Genomic DNA, 21362 nt, shown 5'->3' with positions numbered 1-21362 from the left:
TCTATATGTTCCAGTATACATACATTTTGGATTAAAAACAAGAATAACCAATTTTTAAGTGATTTTACCAAGTTTCAATTTGAAGGTGTCAGGATCTTTTGATAACCACACAGTCCAATTCATTCTGGCCCTTGCAAATTTAGGCTCATTAAAATGTTTATGGGTGCCCAGAGGAGTAGGGATTATGATTAAAAGCCATGCGTGACTTTGGAAGGTTAGTAAACTAAGTCATAGTGAGTAGATAGCTAAGAAGAATAAGGAATAAAATAATAACTTGAATGCAAAGTAGGAAAATAAATAGAAATATTCAAACTGAAAACAATTTGGAAACCAGGCATTACTATTTAGAGATCCTATAATCATTACTTTGCTTAATACAGAAAAAAATTGTTTCACTTTTCAAACTGTAGTTATGAAAATGACTTCATTATTGATAAATAGCCTTTTCCATATTGCCTAATTGCAAAGTGCTGCAGTACTTTTCATCCAAAGGAGTATGAACTTTTTGTCAGGAAATGATTTCTCTGATGAGATTTGATGCTCATAATTTATAAAGTAAATACAGAAGGATTGCATTAAAACATTTTTTCGTATTATTGAAGCAAACACTTTAGTGTTGATTTACTTATGATTTTGGAAGAGAAAACATTTTCACAAGAGGACAATGTTATAGTTGCTGAAAATGCATACTTATTTTTCTTTGTGTCTGATATTATTGAGTTTATGGGTTGCTTTATATTGGTATAATGGTGATAGTTTATATACATATTAGATATGTATAAAAGTGTCATAGATGGATAATTAGTTTTTGCCTTTTGTATTTTTTTCTGATGAATTTACTTCTGTCTCCCTTAAGATTTGCTTCTTTGTGTATTAGTCATTGAGTATCTTTTCTTGTTTGCCACGCTTGTGCAGGGAAATGTAATCATTTTGACCGTGGAAGTTGATTTACTATTAAAGAACCTCATCACATGTGCATAGGGAAAAGATGAATGTGTTTAAGTACAAGGGGAAAATTAGAAACCTGGAGGAACCTTGAAGACAGACAAAAAACACATTTCCAGGCTGGATGCAGTGGCTTATGCCTGTAATCCGAGCCCTTGGGAAGGCCAAGGTGGTAGGATTGCTTGAGGCCAGGAGTTCAAGACCAGCCTGAGCACCATAATGAGACCCCCGTCTCTAAAAAAATTTTTAAAAAATTAGCCAGGCATGGTGGTGTGCACCTGTAGTCCAAGCAACTATGGAGGCTGAGGTGGGAGGATCACTTGAGCCCAGGAGTTTGAGGCTGCAGTGCCTGCCACTGCACTCTAGCCCTGGCAACAGAGTGAGACCCTGACTCCAAAACAAACAAACAAACAAGCAAACAAACAAAAAGCAACCCCACACATTTCCAGGGGAAAGCACCAGTGTCTTTGTAAATACAAGAAAGAAACAATAGACACATAAAAATTGAGTTAAAAAAGGTGGAACTTAAGGAACTCTCAAACAAATAATATAAAGTGAAACAGAATCCAAAGAACAAGATAAGAGAGTGCTCAGCAAGGCCTCATTGTATGCCAAATGCACAAAAAACTTGATACGTGAACTATAAGCAGGTCCAGGCCATGAGATTTTAACATTTAACAAAGTGAATCACAAGGAAGGAAAATCAAAGATGTTAAATTAGAAATACCAACTTAACCAATATATGGCAGTTCTAGAACAATATTAAGCAGTTCCTTTTAGTTCTAAAAGAAATAGCAAATACATGTTTGCCAATCTTTAATTATCAGCAATGCATTGATACAGATTTTATCTTATAAAAGAGTTATCTAACTTTTTGTTACTCTAAATGAATGCATTAGTATATTATAATTTCCAAAACTTATTTACTTGCCTTTTAACAGACAACAGATACAATTTTAAATTATGGTGAGTTAGTTTTATTATCTGGTTAAAATTATTCTGAAGTGTATTTTTAAATGAAAGTGACAGCTTTAAAGTGTTTTGGGGGAGGAAATTAAACCGTGTTTGAGTTAAGACAACCAAGAGCTTTGTCATAGTGTGGGTGTAATTCAGGGCATCCAGGAATGAAATCTGTTCCTGAAAGAATTGGTGGTAGTTTTAGGTTAGCATCTAAAATCACAGAGCTGGTGATCAGTTTGAGTACTTGGCAGCTTATAGGTGTTACTGTCATGTAAGTTACATTAGACACAGAGTGTGCACCACTGTGGATAAACAACAACAGGCACAGACACAAAAGGCAGAATCCAAATGCAAACATGCAAGATGCCAACTTCCTTTTCCCCCCTTCCTCAAGAAGGCTGTAACTAGTGAGTGGGGAACCTGCTTTTAAACAGATTTACAGAGGTTAATTGGGCTGGGATATTTTAGTTTATGTTACACATTAATGAAAATGCTGATTTTGAGCTGTCATGATTCCAGTGCTTTTTATACCATGATAATTATTTTAAAACTTTGTCTTCTGTGTTGTTGAAAACATCTTGGCAGAAAGCCTATGTGACCTGATTAAACCTATGAATTGTCAGCTGTGATCTATAGTACTCAGAAGAGGTTGCTGACTGGGCGTCACTTAAGAAGTTCTTGATTTAAAAGCGAAATTAGATTGAGACTACTGTGCCGACCATTGTATTGCCTTGTGCTTAACAATATTTATTTAATAATATACATATTTAAATATAGCTAATTACCTTATAATATATGTATTTCTCTCTGAAATTACATGATGGAAAAGCTCATCTAATCTTATTTTCCAATTTTGGTTATAGCTTATGAATTATTTTATGGGAATTTTAATTCTGTTTCTCCAGCTGTGAAGAAAGACAGGATAACCCCCTTTTCATGAGTTTGTTTTATATCCCTGCAATTATTTTCTTTCTCTTTTGAAACCTTTAATTTTTTACCCCCTTCCCATTTTATGCTTTTAAGCTTGGATGATTAAAATATGCCAAGAAGCTAGAGTTACCTTTTTCTTCTTTTTTTTCTTTTCTTTTATTTTAACTTGACCTTATTTGGAGATAGGGTTACCTTTTTCTAAAGATCCAATCTGGGGTAAATTGTGTGTAGGGGGGAGGGAAGTGTTAGAAATGTTGGGATGCATGTAAACGATATCTTAAATAATTTTCATACTCAAGCTTATTGATCAAATGTGAATAATGAAGTTCTCAGCATGAATTATAGTGCACTGATGTTGTTTGATCATTTTCTCAAATAAAATACTCACACTGTTTGTCCTCTGTTTCTCGCTTTTCTCTGTCTCTCTCTCTCTCTTTCCTTGAAGGTCTCAGCATCAGAGGAGCCCAGGAGGAGGACCCTCCCGATCCCCAGCTAATGAGACTGGACAATATGCTTTTGGCAGAAGGGGTTTCAGGTCCTGAGAAAGGTGGGGGATCGGCGGCAGCAGCTGCAGCCGCGGCAGCCTCTGGAGGTTCTTCAGATAACTCTATTGAACACTCAGATTACAGAGCCAAATTGACCCAGATCAGACAAATCTATCACACAGAACTGGAGAAATATGAACAGGTCAGCAGCCACCACTCTCATAGTCCTGCACAAATCCTCCATTGCTCTTCCGTTACACTGTGCTAACCAATTCTGAGGGCTGTGAGGGGTAGGTGTTAACACAAAGAGCAAAATAAATACGGTCAATGCAGAAATCCAAGTGAATTGTTGGATTCATGAAATGAAGACCATTTGAGATTTTGGAGGTGAAGCTATACCTATTTTATCCCATCTGCTTGTTTTAGTTTTATTCATTTTGTCACATTCACATGCCCTTGCTACCACATCATTCTTCCTGTCTAACTTCACTACTTGGTGCTTTTCAGAGCTCTGTATAATTAACATTTATGTACTGGCCGTGTTCATAAGCTTTAACAACTTTTGAAGGGAAGCGTTGCAAAATGAGGTTTTACCAGAATCCTCCTAGGAATTAATTCTTATGGAATTTGCCAGATTATAGGGAACTTCACAATGTACGCAGGTTCTGGCATGTCTCTCTGAGGATGAGACTTCCCAGGATAATTATGGGTACCCTGGGACAGGGAATACTAAATATTGTGTGCTAAATTCCTGATTAGAAAGAGAATATGGATTAAAAATCCTGTCCTCAGCAATTATATTAACCATATTTCATTGAATCTAAGATATCTTTGATTTTAAGCTGCATCATTGTTTTATGTACCACCAAGAAAAATTAACACTACCATTTTAACCATAACATGCCATTAGTTGTAAAATCTTTCCAAACTTCAGAGATGTTAAAATGTTGGGGAAAATAAGTGAGTCTTAGATGCAATGTAATAAAGTAAAATGTTGGTGGTTCATTTTATACAATGTTGGTGGTTCATTTTATACATATTTTAGTTGTTAGTATAATGCCAAAAAGCTGCTTAGTTTGAGGGATTCTCATTTGATAAAATTTCTTATTTGGAAAGTAATTTAAAAACCCATTATTATGGAAACTTTTACATGTACACAAAAGTAAAGAGAGTAGTGTTAGGTTGAATCCTATGAAATTGCCAAGTTTAGGGGTAAAAAACAGTTGAATATGGTAATTTCATAGGGTTGAACCTAAAATAAAGAGCCCCCTTTATACCCATCACCCAGATAGACAGTTATCGACATTTTGCCAATCTTATTTTGTCTGTCCCCACTCCCCCTTTTGATGGAATATTTTAAAGCGAATCTTAGACATCATATAATTTGACCCGTAAGTACTTCACTGTTTAGGCAGGTGCTTCTTAAAGTCCATACATTTTAGTGTGAAGTGGGAATCCTGGTGTGTTTTCTGTGATTATTTTTTAAAAGATTTTATTTTTTTAGAGCTTTAGATTCACAGCAAATTTGAGAGGAAGGTTCAGAGATACCTTACATACCCCATGACCTCACCAATACATAGCCTCCCCCATTATCAGCATCCCCAACCAGAGGGGATGAACCCCCCCCATTGACATACCAATATCATCCAAAATCCATAGTTTACATTATGGTTCACTCTTGGTGTTGTCTATTCTATGGGTTTGGATAAATGTATAATGATATGTATCTACCACTATAGGATCGTACAGAGTATTTTCACTGCCCTAAAGAGCCTCTGTGCTATTCATCACTCTCTTTTTCCTTCACTTCCTCCTCACTAATCCCTGGCAACCCCTGCTCAGTTTTAATAACTGATTTTTCTTCTAAATTCCCTGTATAGTTTCAGTTGTATATGTCGTTTTTTTCCCATTGCTTTTTCTAATATTCTGATTATGATGGTATTAAACAAATGCTTAGTTCTATCCCACAGGTGAGTGTGTTTTGAGGGAGGGTAGAAAAATTTATGTAGCTTTATGTTAACATGTAATGTAAATTATTAATAATATTATAAGATGTTTTCTATTTTCTGAATAGGACTTTCTGGGATCTAAAACTATATCTCTAGTCTCATTTGTAGGAATAACTTTTGGTAGAAAATGTGCAAATAGGAATTTTAGAAAAATTGTCTTGTGTATGTACAGGAAAAAATCCAGCTTTCTGATTTGACATATGAATAATTGAGAGTAAACAAAATAAGTCATGGTTGAAAAGGTTGCCCTGAGCATAAACAGTAGAAAATGGTTCTAATTTGTAGTATAATCCTAATTGTATAACTTTATGCTGAAACATCTATATAAACCTACTAGGTAAATACCACCAGTCACCTTGCATGGAAAGATATATATGGCCTCACTTTTTTGGCCAAGGAATTGTGATTCCTTACTATCTCCTGTCATGTTTCTTCATACCTATTTCCTTACTTTCTCCATATAGCCCTATTGGAAGTTGAGGGAAGCTGGCATCAGTCAATGGCAAGGTCCTGAGCCTCAGTTTTAGAAATGCCCTAAAGAATTCCTAAGAGATTTTAAGTAACCTTAGTCCTGTCTGATAACAGAGTCAAATCACTAGGGGTTGTTTTGTTTTGTTTTGGTTTTGCCTTTAAAAATATACATGTACATATAAGGTATTTTTTTTAATTTTTGGATTAAATATCAAATTGGGAAATAATGACTTTAAAAATATAATCATAAATCATTTCTGGATATAATCAGTGCCTAATAACCACTTAAATATGTTTCCTTTCTTATGTTTAATACTTTCAAATGGAAAACTACAAATATATAAAATCTATGCAGTATGAACAAATAAATAGATGGTATATGATGACTAGTTGGCAGAGTCAGCAGAATTTTAATTTACAAATTTTCTCCTGTTGGTTCTGAATTGTTTTAGAAATGATATAGTAGCATTTAATTCTCTTGAGTTGTCTTTGGGGGCTGGATTTTATAGCTTTTCTGTCTACAGTTCTCCTAAGTTTTTAGGATTAGTAAATTTTGACACAGAACAGTCAATTTTTCCTTTCATTTCTTTAGGGTAGAAGGGCTTTATCTGGGATGGACCTTTCAGGGATATGCTTTGGTATTACTAGAAGGGCTAAACAGAACTAAGTGAGGTGAATGGGTGGCATTTCTAAAATAGATGGTATTGTAATTTCTACTTTAGAGATGAAAAAAATGAGACTCAGAGAGGTTAACTGGCTTGTCCAGTGTCACACATATAGTTAGTGTCAGAATCAGACATTGAAATCAGTTTCTGACAATATGACATCCTTTTTCATTGAATTATGCTGCTACCCATGTAGAACTGGAAAATAATTCAGGTACATTCTGGTTTTCTCTGATTTGCCCATGTTGGGTTGCATTTGAAATGGGAGTAGAGCATATAGAAAAACAACTATTTTGATTACTTTGCAGAAATTATATTTTTCCTCCTAAAAGTGAACATGGGTACTCTGAGTGACAAAAAGCTTATTAGTAGATAGGAAGAACATATATGTTAAGGCAGAGGCTTCATCAGAAAATTGTGTTGAGTCTTTCACTGAAAGAAATAAGCTACACTGGAATCTTAAAGTTATTCACTCTACTGTGCTTTGTAGTGAGGCTATAATGAAAATGTATCTGAAGCCTGTTTAGATTTAGATTGCTATAAAATTAACAAACACCACCACTGCAGTAAATTAAAGTACCTTATAAGCACAGCAACATTTACAAAGCTAGGCAGACAGACTAGAGCTACAGTTTGAGCAAAATTAAATCCAAGCTGCAAGGCTCAGTTTTATGTGTGTGTTTTAAACGTGGTATTGTCTTTAAAATCCTATCTTTCCCCCCACCTCCAGAAAATGTTCTTTGATCATATGTCTCTATTGCATAGGCTTAGATTTAGTGATTCTTGATGATAACCATCTAAATTCACTTATAAACATTTTTGAGATATTAGGCATGGGATATATATTAGAGTAAGGTTCTTGAATATTACTACCACCCAAAAGGAAACAAAATTACTTTATTTTCTTGTTTATTCTGACACCCAGCAGGAATATGGTAATTTTACAAAGCTTACAGCAAACTCTTATAAATACTTCATCATGGATACATTGTCCCCCTCTTTAGCTGAGAGACAAACCTACTTGCTTCTCTGTCTCCTTGTTGATTAGCTACAAGTTTTGAAAAACTCCTTTACTGTACTTTGCCAATATGTTCTTATGATTAAAGGCCCAACTATTAGAATAGGTGAATTCTTATGAACTTAATTAAGCCAAGAGTCCTAAGAAACCTTGTTTTTAAGAATTGAAGGTTTTTAATTGAGCGGGTTTTGCCTGGTTCCTCTACCTCTTAACCAAAAGGAAATGGGCACATTGGTTTTTGCAAATGAGATTTGACTTCGACATTTTTTCTCAGTTAAGAAGGAAAAGATATATCATGTTCTCTATAGCTCTCCCACTTTGCTTGTACCAGAAGAACTGCTTGTACACAGGCAATTCACTTCATAATTTACAGCTGCTGTAATAGAGATGACATATTGAAAGCTATCTACTATAATTATATTGAAATACATTTTTGCTGAAGGCAAAGTGTTGCAAGGGTCCCAACCCTTCCCAAGCATCTGGGAACCTGCTTTCTGAGTTCACAGATGTCTTTTGAATTCACCCCAAATCAGGCAAAGCACTGGAACCAAGCATATACTCTGAATGTGCTCAAGACCAATCAGGTACCATTTGCCTACTAGAGGACTTACAGATTGCAGAGAATTGTCGGGGAAATGGAGAATGGGTGCAAAATTTAAACCATTGTAAAGGCATATCTTTGGATTTGCTGGCAAAATCACCTTTGCTTGTAAAGAAATTTTATTTTTATCAGGTTAAAAAATGCTGATGTTATCACATTAGAAATTTTGCAGCCTGAAAACTCCTAATTGTGTTTTGCTCTTTCTTCTTAATAGTTAAGCAGGGTAGACAAAAGGATACTACCTGAGGTAAACCTTATATTTCATGTTCCCAAGCAAGCTTTGTCATTCATTACTCCAAGGAAGTTTTATTTCTTATTGGCTTTCATGCCAGGCCTTTTCCTTGGCTGGAAGGATGTGTTTGATTGTTCCCTTTTTTTCCTCCAAGTTACTAGGTTGTTGGCTCTACTTATCTATGACCACAAACTTGATTAATAAAACAGATTGCTTTATATTTGAATACTCTGTTATTTTTTCCAACTTCTTTGGAAAAAGAAGTGTTTTTATTCAGGCAATGAGAAGGCAAAACTGTATTAGGAAATCAAAGTATGGACTTGCTTGCAGAATAACGACATAAAAAATAATATTAGTTTCATAAAATTGCCAAGAATTTGTTGATTTAATAAGCATTCAATAAATTCGAACTCTGTAATAGTAGACTAGTTACTTACAAGGTTATAAAGACATCTAGAAAATGGTTGCATTGCAAATTTGAGAGGCATCTACTTTTTTTAAAAGAGACTTGTTTTTTGTCAAAAGTGGACTTTAGAATAGGGGATATTATGATCTGTTTACAGTTAGCTTCTCTTGATGGTTACAAAAGACCAATCTGGTTTTTAGATCTGATCATTGAACCATTATAAAACTTCCTCTAAAATCAGTGCTTGCCACTGCCTGATTTTAGTTTTGCCTTCAATTATGTGAGCTTAAATGCAAGAAGGACGTTGAATCTTGAATCCATAACTGAAAAAAGCACCACCACAAATAAAGGAAACACTGAAAACTTTAGTTTTGTATATAAACCAAATATATACAAATATCAAGGAGATAGTTTTACTAGCCAATAAATATTATTAAAACATTGTTTAGAATCTTAAATTCTCAATTATTACTTAGTTTGGATTTTTAAGGAGAAAGGTTCATAATAAGAATTAATTGAAAATATTTTTACCAGATGAAACCTTCCATGCTTTATATTAACTATGTTATTGCAATGTATATTTTAAACACACAAATGCATCCTAAATAGTTTTCAATAATTGGATTAAATGAAAAAGAGGTTTCTGCTGATACACTAATCAGAAAATTCAAGGAATCAATACTCTTATTTCTCAAATATTCCACTTAACCAAGGTGTATCTGCATTTATATTATGGAAATTGACCAGAAAGTTCTTTAATTTCACTTTGAAAAACAATAAGGCAATGAAAAATTTCTCAAATGTCTATTTTGATAATACAGTCTTATAGGTATAATGGAAGATATGATGAATATTTGAAGTGAGCATTCTACATTATAAACAGCATTGATCCTAGTATGTTGTTGGGTGCCCCTTCCAAACAACTCTGCAATATTTGATCATTCTTATTACATTTATATGTTTAAAAAATGTATACCTTTTAAGGAGTAGGAGATGAGGCAGTATTGTGCTCTGCTCTGAAACTGGTACAGAAGATGATGCTGTAAATGAGGCTGTAATTTACTTTCAGTGGTATAAAGGAAAAAAATCACTTTGCCTAAAGTGTATGCATCTTTCTTAAGGGTGTACCCAGATTTTAATTATCTAGATGTAAATACTTAACGAATTTTACTTAGAGTAATGAGCTAAAGTGCACACTACATAAATGAGATGTTCTAATTAATCATGTATGAACTACTGGTTTAAAGAAAAGCTATGTGAATTCTGTGAATGTTGGGCTATTGCCAAATTGCTAATCAGCATTTGCATTCATAGATGGCTTCACTTAATAAGTTGTGAGACATTCAGCAAATGTTAATGTTTTAGGAAGTTATTATGAGTTTTTAGATGCAGAAACTTTTTTGTTTTTAACCCTTTTTTCTCCAGCCTTTGGCTGCTTCTTAGAAACCATAGACAAACATCCATTCTGTAGAGATTAAAATCCAGCCAGACCAAAACTAAGAGAGCTAACATCTCAGGTATCATTCACATAGGAGTCTTGAATTATTTACTAAGGTGTACACCCTGTCATAAATATATGTTATCATCATGAGGGAGCTATCTTTGTAGGAATTAGCAATGTTGTGTGTGCAAATTAGAAATGCTCTGTACTCTAGCACAGCAGTTCTCAAGCTTTTCAGCCTTAGGACTTAGAATCTTTAAAATTATTAGAGACCTTCCTAATGCTTTTGGATTGATGGGTTATATCTATCACTAATGATTTTAATAGGAATTAAAACTAGAAAAGAATAAAGTATTTATTGATTTATAAATAACAATAAGCTATTATATGTTAACCTATTAAAAACACTATTTTCAACAAAAACCTCATAATTTAGTGAGAAGAATGGCATTGCTTTTTCATTTTTGCAAAACTCTTTAATGTTGGGCTTATTAGAAGTCAGTTTGATTCTCATATCTGCTTCTACAGTCAATCTGTTGTCATACGGTTCAAATATATGAAGAACATTTGGCTTCACGCAGATATGTCATTGGGAAAGACAGGAGTGTATTAATAGCCTTTTCATATAATTGTGGATATTCTTTTCTGGTATTACACCAAAACTTGACAAATCATAGTTTTGTAAAAGTTAATTACAATATAAAATCTGAAACCATATCAATTAACTTTTTGTACTCTGTTACTTTAAAATCCATTTGGCTAGTTTGCACTTGAATGGATCTTCTTCCTGTGTGTGCTTTTGTAACATCATGCGTTGATCATTTTGGAAATACTGGTTCACAGAATTATGCATATCTTCCCAATTTTGACACATTTCATTATATAATATCAAAATATCATATTTATGAATATCATCTCTCAATGAGAAAGTGTAATGTGATACTGTTAAGCTCACAATGGTGAGTACAAGTGTTCCAAAATTCTGATTTTCACTTGAAAACTAAAATTTTACCATTGGCACAAATTCTGTCAGCTGTTGTCGACATGATGGGCTGACTTGTTTCATTTTTGAGAAAATATCTGCTAAATACCCAACTCCGAATAATCATAATTTATCAAAATTGTTTCAAGTAAGAATGACGTTTCATGAGAAAAATGACTTAAGCTCACAACTTAAACAACCATACAAATGCTTTTTCTAAAGGCAATCTTCCTTTTGATAATGCAGTGGAAGTGCCTTTAGTTTACTTTCCATTTTGACACACAAAATATTAAGGACATACTCAAGGGTTGAGATGTAACAAGATGAATAATTTCTGCTGCTTCATCAAGGACATTTCTAAGTGAAACTGGCTTTTATTGTGTGTTTGTGTAGTGGTGAAGAATAAAAAATATATATCAAAGATTCCCCAATACAGTGTTTCCTAAAGAGTTTTTCTTGGCATATTGGTCTGCAAGGTGCTTTAGAGCTGTGTTGTCCCATACGGTAGCCACTAGCCCCATGTAACTAGTGAGCAATTGTTGTCTGGCTAGTCTGAATGAAGTATGCTGTAAATGTAAAATACATACTGATTTCAAAGAGCACCCCAAGAAAACAAACCTCATTAACAATTTTCAAAATTGACTATGTGTTGAAATGTTAATATTTTTCATATATTGGGTTAAATAAAATATATTATTAAAATTAATTTCACCTATTTTTAAAATTTTTTTAAAGTGGCTACTACAGAATTTAAAAATTTCGTATGTGACTCACAATATATTTCCATTGGACAGCATTGCTCTAGAGATAAGAGGTTTTATGGCCAAATGTATCTGGGAAAAATTGGATATATTCTTTCTCCTTGAAGATTTATTACACATATTGGGATAGAAATATTGAGGAATCTTATAAAGAAAAATCTTTTAAAATTTTGGTTAATCCAGCAGTTCCCAAACATACTGTAATTTTGGACCATCTGTTAACATTCTGTGGAACTAGCTATAGAACTATAGAATTTGCTAATCCCAGTTTGGGGAAATAGTTCTAGTTCAGTTTTCTTTGTTTTACTGATAAGAAAACTGTGGGGTAGAATTTGTCAAATTATATAATATGGAGATTATATAAACATCTCCTTAAGGAAGGTTCAAGAAAAAAATACATGCATATATTTCTTGGCACGGTGATCACTTGTTTTCAGCTTGGCATAAGATAATTTAAATTGATAATACAGTATAGGGGAAAAATATTTTTTTTGGCTTAAAGAACAGGAATTTATTTCTTACAGTTCTCGAGTTTGGAAGTCCAAGGTGACAACAGGATCAGTGCCTGGTGAGGGGCCTCTCCTTGAATTGCAGATGGCCACCTTCTCAATGTGCCTTCATGTGATCTTTCCTTGGTTCATACAGTGGAGAGAAATCAAGCTTAATGCAGAAAATCTTAAATTTACTTTTCAAAATTTTGGTTTAATCCTTAAAGATAGAAGAACTTTTGATTTTAGTCTTAAAATTTCCTTAATGTTTTACTATATCATAACCTAGGATAATAATTATTAATCTTTTTTTAGTTATGGACTGTCTGTAAATCTGAAAAGAAAAATAAAAACTCCACAGATTCTCCCCTCAGAAATATGCATGTGCATACAACTTCTATAGGATTTCAGGGGGTCATAGGCATTCTAAACCCATCCATGGGCTTTAGGCTAAGAATTCTTCATTTATGGTTCAGGGATAATGAATTTATGGATTTTAACCAACATTACTCTCACTCTTGAATTGTAGTATTAAAGCCCCCCAATCTGTAGATTTTTATTATATTGCATAATTCTACACTCCAAAGAATTCCATAAGTATAACATAGGGTCACTACTCACAAGGAATGTAATATTTCTTAAGGCTTAAAACATATTTTTTAAAAAAACTTTTAATAAATGGTAAGCAAGACTCATTTTACCTCACCTTAGAAATATTTATAGAAAAGCTCTGTGAATGCTTAGAGTAAGTGAAATACCCAGTGTACTTGAAAGGTTAGTTCTCTAATGAGCAGTTAGAGAAACCATCATGTGCTATATGTGAGCAGTGTTCAGGATATCTGTAGGGAAGTGGACATTATTAGAGCTTCAAAATGTATCCTGCCTTGATCAATGATTGTTCTGTCTGCTCACCCTACCAGGGACACCTGTGCAATAAGATGCAGAATCTCCCATCCTGTCTTTTTAAGGAAAATGCCAAAAGATGTTCTTTTTTTTTTTTTTCCCAGGAGTATAGATTGATGCTTTATTTACTAAGGCAGTAGGGGATTTCAGTGTAGGCCCAGTTACAGTTTTATAGATCAACAAGAATATAGGTGAACTAAAAGAGACAGCATTCTGACAATTGTTAACTAAAAAGTTTGAGACCCAAATCTCATCCTTATTTTCCTGCTGTTCCTCCCCTAAAGAGTTGAGCTGCTTTACGGGGGTGGTTTATATCCACTAAGGGCCTGCACTGCAGCTAGATTATACTAGATCATTGGAATGCTTGGTGCACAAGGCCCTTTCTGTGCTAATTCAAACCTGAATCCCCTCTTCTTCTCTACAGATTCTCTCTTTTCTTACTTGATATTCTCTGAACTTGCTACATACTATTAAATCTAGGGTTTTCTTGTGCATGGAATTCCTCCTGACTTCCATCTACCTTTCAAAGATCCTACCCATTCTTTAAAGCCCAAACCATGAAGTCTCCAGATGAGAATACTCCTTCCTTGGAACTTATGAAGCACTTACTAACATCTTCCTGTTAGACCTTGTACTAACTGCCTTGTGTGAGAATTAATTTTTTATATATTTTATCTCACCAAAAACCAGGTCTGCATCTTGTTCATTTCTGTGTCCCTTTTAGCACTTGGAAGAGTTTGAACTTCGTAGTCATTCAGTAAACATTTGTTGAATGAATGGAAAACCCCAGAGAAAATAGGGGGTACTTAGTATTAACAATTAACATAAGTTTTTGCTTATATATAGGAATTGGTAAGGAGCATGATCCTCCAGTGGAAAAACCTCATTTTGAAACTGGGATAAGTGTGGGTGGGAAGGGCAGTTGGGTGCCATGTCTCCCTTGCATGTCTTACCATTCATAGTGTCAGAATTCTTGCTGCCCATGTAACTACCACCACCATTTCATAGGAGGCTTAGTTTTCATTTTTCCCTACCCACTGCATAGTGTCAATGGTGATTACAAATGAGGTGGAAATTCAGATGAGTTAATGTCTGGGTGTGATAATACAAAATACGGTTTCCTAAGGAGTGATTTTTTTCCCCCCATTACAGGCATGTAATGAATTCACTACACATGTGATGAACCTTCTCCGAGAACAGAGTAGAACACGTCCCATTTCCCCAAAAGAAATTGAAAGAATGGTGGGCATCATCCATCGAAAATTTAGTTCCATTCAGATGCAGCTCAAACAAAGCACTTGTGAAGCAGTTATGATTTTAAGATCAAGGTTCCTTGATGCCAGGTATGTGAGGCCATAAATCTATTGCATGGTTTTTTCCCCCATCCCCCTTTCAGTTCTTGTATATTATTTTCTGTAAAACTGGCCAGTTGGTATCAGATTCTTCTTTAATTTGGCTATAAGAGCTCTTCTGGACAATGGACAGGTAATTCACCTCGTGCCTGTGCTGTCAAGCCCCTTCCTGTCTGGGAGTGGTAGTGCTGTTAGCTGCCGATTTAATGACTCAGGGAATGAATAGGATTATTGTTCCTACTGAAGACTTTAGGAATATGTAGCCTTTCAACTCTGATGCTAAAAAGTATTTTTAAGGATAATTTTCTGCATGTAACTATTTTAACAAAGGATATTTTATAAGAATTTCTTTATGTTACATTGCTTGTGCATATTATGAGAAAATACTTGGAAATATTGATACTCGTAAAAAGGAAGTGTTATTTCAGTTAATAGCAGTTACCACTGAACCCCGAACTTTGTATTTCCAAATCAAGTAAGAAAGCCTATCAGTTTCTCCTGTAAGGATGAAAATTTCCCTTTTATCTGAAGCTGTCCCCTAGTTTCACAGGAGTTAGGTAATACATTGTAGATGGTGATAAATTGTATATGGTGACCTACTGAGTGACAGAACAGAAGAATTGTCAGTGTCCTAGTATATGCTGCCTCTGTAGGGATGCCTCTCAGGTATGCTAAAGCTTATGACCAATCTGCAACTTTGGAAAGGAATTTTTATTTTGTTTTTTCTTTTTCCCCTTGAAATCTGACAGACATGATAGTTATCATGCAAATCTCACAATAGTAAAGAAATATCTAAGTTAGCTTATTAACTGGAAAACAGCATGTGTGGAACAGTCTTTATGCCAGAGCTCCTCCTTAGAGCCAAATAAGAAAACATTTGCTGCCTAATTATATCACCATTTTCCTAGTTAAGCAAAACTCTGTGTCACCTTTGATTCCCTCTTCTTCCACACTAAGTTAGTCACTAGAACTCACCTGTGCTTCATTTTCAACGTTTCTCACATCAGCTCTTTCTTTCCACCTTTCCTTGTTCATCCCCTTGTACCTGGACTAGCACAGTGCCCTCCTGCTGGTCTCCCTGTCTCCAGTCTTACTCCCTGCTGTATCCCTTCTCTGTTTCCATAATATCACTGTGATGTCCTGATTGCTTTGCTTCTCCATGCTGGATAACTCACACACACTCCTTAACCTGGCACTTAAGGTCTTCTACGACCTGTTTCTGCCTACATTACTTTTTGTTGTTGTGAAGATTTTAAGTTTTATTATTATCTTTTTGTATTTAAAAAATGCAAAGCTCACTGTGGAAAATTTAGAAAATATATAGAATAAAAGGCAACCTCATTTTTACTACCTAAAGAAGTCACTATAAATGTTTTATTTCCTTCTGTTTTTTTGTTTGCTTGGAGGGCTTTTTAAAAGACATGTTTTTGTGATGGTTTAATATGCTTAGTTTGTTCTGCTTTTTAAGTAATTTATCATAAAAACATAAACATTTTTCATGTAGTGTAAGCTCTAATTTTAAAAAGCATTTTAATAGTTAAAGTCTACAAAATGGATATATAATAAATAATTTACTTAGCATTACTTTATTTTTGAGCATTTAAATTATTCTCATTAATTTCCATCATAAATTCTTCCTTTCTTCCTTCCACAAATATTTATTTGTGCTAAGGCTATAATGGTAAGCAAAACATATTTGCCCCAGTTGAGCTTACATTCTACTTGAAGAAACACACAATAAACAAGTGAACAAATATATAGGATAGTATTCTATTCAATAACATAGTAAGATTTAAAAAGGTAATAAGTGCTATTCAGAAAAATAAAGCAAGGCAAGGAGAGAGAAAATAATGTAGAGAGGGTGCTATTTTAGACAGATGTTTATTGAAACTAATACTTCAGTGAAAATCTTTATACATTGAATCTTTTTGGTGTTTAGGATTATTTTCTAAGGACTAATTCTCAGAAATGGAATTATTAGATCACAGTCTGAACATTTTTAGTACTCTTATTTATATATCACTAAATTGTTCTTTCCTGTGTTTCTTCCAGAAATGAAATGCCTTCTGGTCTTATGTATTTTCTCTGCCTAGAATTCCTTCTTTTCTCTGTCTAGCCACCTACTCCCTTGCCTCCCACAGCAAACGCTCTTAAGTTGGTCACCAGTAATGAGCTGTCATCTGTGAGGTTGTCTGTAATAGAGCCTAGAATGGAGCCAGTGCTCATATTTGTTGGATCTAGTGAGACTTTGCATTCTAGGCCTGGCCTAAATGCTTCCTTTTCAAAAAGTCCACTCTAATTACCTGAGTGGACCAGCCCTCCCTTCCCTTGAACTCTTATGCTCCATTTATACAATTCTCCACACTAGACTTCATGCAGACACCCTTTTCTTGTAGTTTTTCATGAACATTTCTTCTGTCCCCTGGTAAGACACAGAGTCATTGAAAACAGCAGCCAAGACTTAACACATCTAACAGCTCAAGTCAGAGTTAGGGAGGTAGCATCATAAAACAAAAAATGTTTTAAAATTGTTTGTCAAATTTGAGCATTTTAATAAAAAGCATTATGTAACAAAGATATTAAAAAGTATGTCTGATAGAAAGGAACCTTCATAACACAATTGCTATCCTTATTTCTGCCGATACTTTTCTGTTCTTGTCAACATGCATGCTTATTTTTTACATAACTGCATTCATAATGTATACACCTAAATGATTTATTTTTCTTCCGTGAAGAGAAAGTATGTTAACAGCCTAGAGTGAGCAGAGCAAGAATGAGAGAGTGGAAGAGCTTGGAGCGGAGTTCCTTCTCCTGCAGAGACTGCTGTTAGTAATGTTGTGATGCTGATGGGTCACAGCCCTGGGACTGACATGCCACTGCTCACTGGCCTGAGGCATAGCCATTTAGAGTGTGGTGGACCCTGGGGGAGTGAAACTGAAGGGAAATGCTTAATGGGCCCTTTCTACAGGATGTTTTCCTAAAAAATAAATAACATATAAGACCAAATTCTGTTCTGTGCCTTCAAGTGCATGCAAACACTGAGCTTTGGTTCCATCTCTTCTTGTAGTGCCTCCCAGCCAGCCCTCTGCACTGAGAAGGCAAGTGGCTCTGCTCTAGGCAAACATGTTCAGTCGGATATGTGATTCCCTTGCTCACTTTGGCTTCTGTAAGGCCAAGCTCAAGTTTTCTTCATAATTGGACAAGCTGAAGCATGTACTAGTGTAGAATATTTAGGAATAAATTTGTGTAGATCTCTCTCCTCTTATCTAATGGAAGTGCTGTAGTTTGGACACAGCCAGAATGTCTGGTGAGATACTCTGTTTGTTCTCTGAGGTTTTCTGGTGTTTGCTAAAACCATCCCTAGGCAAAAATGATGTGAGCCAAACTTCTCTTGTCTTTCCTAGATATGTTTCTTCTTGTCCCTCTTTTCACAAGTCCCCATTTCCCAAAGAAATGCCCTTGCGTCATCTACCCCCATCTACTCTGGACCTTGCTGCTGGGCTCCATGTTTTTGCCTGGGAGTTACAAACACACAGGCTTACATATAGTGGAATTGAGTGGAGTGGCCAAGTCAGGGGTGCACTGAGGGGCAGGGAGGGTTAGAGCAGATGGGTATGTATCTAAAGAGACAGCCATCACTCAGCTTTAGCCTACAGTTGCCTTCTGAGAATGTGGGACTGGTGTGGCTGATCTTCCAGTTTTCCTAAGAAGTCAGAAACCTATTTTATGAGCAAGTCATTACTGTATGGTTTGAACAAATAATGTGTATGGGCCAGGTAATGCCTGTAGGCTTGACACTTTCAATATCTATTCTAAACCTTTTCTACCCTACTTACCCACTCAGTAGAGTGTGCTTCATCAAAGTGCCCCCACCTTTTCAAGCAATATATGACTCCTGCAAAAATGCTAATTGCTCTTCTTCTTGGTGTATTTCTTTTCCTTTACTTTCTTCCCCATCTTCCCTTACCACCTCCGCCATCCAGTTCATCGTCAAATCCTATTGATTTTAATCCCCAAATTGATCTTGAATCTCATCTTCATCCCCTATGAAACAATGGTTTAACCCTCCAAAAAATTATTGAAATTAACAAATTTCAGGATGGAAACCTGAAATGTTTTGATCAGACCTAGATTTCTTGTTCCCTTGACTCTCCCGTAATGTTGAAACATAGATCTCATACCTAACCTGCCATGTTAGTAGCATCATTTTAACTAGAAGAATCTCATACAGTTTATACCTTTACAACTTCTTCTGACTCTGTCTTTTCTGAGTGTAGGTTATCACAATTGAGAAGATCATTAGGATTATTTGGAAGACAGTATTAAGAAAATTGTCTGGGGAAGGTATTTTTCCAGTTACTAGAGTATCTAATCTAAAGTGAGTTCTGACGAATGCTAATTTTCAGGCTGGAATTCTTTAAAATTTTAAGAAAAAAACCTAAATATAAATATTTTTGCTACTTGAAATATGTTGTTAATAAATACTTGATTTTCTGACACTCTGTCACCCCCCTCCCAGCAAAAACAAACATTTTTCCTCTTCTATTCTTTCTCTTGTGAAGAAAATCATACTTCAGTCTAGGCAGTTGCTTAAGCAGAAAAATCCAGAAATCCTTCTTGATGTATTTTTGCCCTCACCTTCCTTCTATGTCTCCCTTACCCACTCCTCTCATCCAATCCATTCAAGTCCTGTTGCTTTTGCCTTTCAAATAGATCTTGAATCTTATTTCCATTTCTGTCACCCTATGCCACATTACTACCATCTTCAATTTGACCAATGCAGACGTCTCCTTAAATGGTCTTTTAATTCCTTTTCATGCCTTCCTTCAGCTGCTCTCAGCAGTCAGAACCGTCTTTTCAAAGCATGAAGCATAAAACCATTAATAGCTTCCTATTACACTTAAAATCTTAAAATTCTTATAGAGTCCACTAAGCCTTTATAATCTGGCCTCTGCCCATCCTTCCAGACTCATCTCACACATTCCCTGTACTTTACTGTGCTCAGCTTCCCTTATCCTTTTAGACTTGCCAAGCTCTTTTCTGTTTCAGGATCGTTTCCTCTGCCCAATCCTCTTTCCTGCTACTCTTTGTCTGAATAACTCCTACACATTCTCTAGGTCTCAGATCAAATGACACTCTTTCAAGGAAATTTGTCCTGAGTCCATAATCTATGTAACATTTCCTTCTTACACATTTTCATTGTATCTGTACTTTTCCTTCATAATACTTGATATGGGCATCCTAATTTGTAATTATTTAATTTTATGGTGCTTTTCTAATGTTTTTCTTCCTCTATCTTTCTACTCTCTCCCTTAGTCCTCCAATTCCCTGTAAGCTCTATGGTAGACCTTATCTGTTTTGTTCCCACTGGATCTCCATTGAATACCTAGAACACATTAGGTCCCCAGTAAATATTTGTTCAATATATTAAAGAATGAAATTAATTATGCTTCATATTCTAGTATTTTTCTTAGTGATCCTACATCTTAAGTTGGATAGCACTTTGGAGGATGCCTAGAACATAATCTACAATATCACAGTAATAAATTAGACCCTAAGGATTATAAAAATGGAAATCATACTTTTTTGTATGATTCTAATTAATCTATCCCTCTTTGGTTAATGCTGATTATAACTGTGATTCTTTTTTTCACTCTTGTCTTAGACGGAAAAGACGTAACTTCAGTAAACAGGCCACAGAAATCTTGAATGAATATTTTTACTCACACCTCAGCAACCCCTACCCCAGTGAAGAAGCCAAAGAGGAGCTGGCCAAGAAATGCAGCATCACAGTGTCACAGGTGAGAGAGGTCCCTGTGGGTCTGTCTTGTTCCCCATTGATACAGGAACCCTGTTTCTTCCTCAGGGCATTTTCATCAAATTTGATATTCAGATATTCTATCATCAGATATAAAGACAATCTAGACATTTCTACATTTTTATGCAAGATTTTAAAGCTTAGATGATTTTTTTAAACCCTAGGTGGCAAGGAATCAAGATCACCACCATCCCAAGCCCCCAGTGTAAATCTTCTATAGAGAGGACATAAACATGCCATGGGGAGAGACACAGTTTACACTTAAGTGACTCTCCAATAAATGGCATGTATGTCTGGTTTCCCTGATTTAGATGACTGACCTAAGCTTCTACCAGTGAGAAACCAATTTATTTGTTGCCGAAAGGAAATTTAATATAACTCTTTGGTGAATGCTTTGAGGAATTCACCAAGCCCCTTCTTTGTAACCATGCTGTAATGTTTGAGACCCAAGGATTTCTTTGCCTCCTTGTTATCCATTAAGCAGAATAATTAAGCTCATGCCTGTCAGAGTTTGGGGAGATTTTTAAAATGTCCATTTGTAATAATTTGTGGCTCTAAAGTTAGTTGCCATCTTCTAACAAAAATACGTTAGTTTTAGTCAAATAGACTGATACTTGGATTGAGGATTGGAGACACTTATATACAAACAAATGTACCTCCTTAAAAAATAAGTATAAGCTATTGGTATTATTGTTGTTTACAGATTGACATTTGAACAGCACTTTTTTTTTTGTTTGTTTGTTTTGTTTTTTTGAGACAGAGTCTTGCTCTGTCGCTCCAGGTAGAGTGTAGTGGTGTCATCAAGGCTCACTACAACCTTGAACTCCTGGGCTCAAACGATCCTCCTGCCTCAGCCTGCTTAGTAGCTGGGACTATAAGTGCATGCCACCATGCC

General features: G+C 35.2%; 1 protein-coding gene across 2 annotated transcripts in view; it reads left to right on the top strand.

Moving 5' to 3' along the window:
- PBX3 (PBX homeobox 3) overlaps positions 1-21362 on the top strand; it is a 204728-nt gene that overhangs the window by 151851 nt on the left and 31515 nt on the right. For both annotated transcript variants that reach the window (XM_045562085.1, XM_045562086.1), the window contains exons 3-5: positions 3281-3522; positions 14450-14640; positions 20315-20450. In XM_045562085.1, the coding sequence (XP_045418041.1) occupies positions 3281-3522; positions 14450-14640; positions 20315-20450 (569 nt within the window). The remainder of the gene's footprint in view (positions 1-3280; positions 3523-14449; positions 14641-20314; positions 20451-21362) is intronic.

The sequence above is a fragment of the Lemur catta genome, chromosome 10, assembly GCF_020740605.2.
Source record: "Lemur catta isolate mLemCat1 chromosome 10, mLemCat1.pri, whole genome shotgun sequence".
In the NCBI taxonomy this organism is placed as follows: domain Eukaryota; kingdom Metazoa; phylum Chordata; class Mammalia; order Primates; family Lemuridae; genus Lemur; species Lemur catta.
Note: the sequence above shows the minus strand (reverse complement) of the source record. Positions and strands in the feature narration are given on the sequence as shown.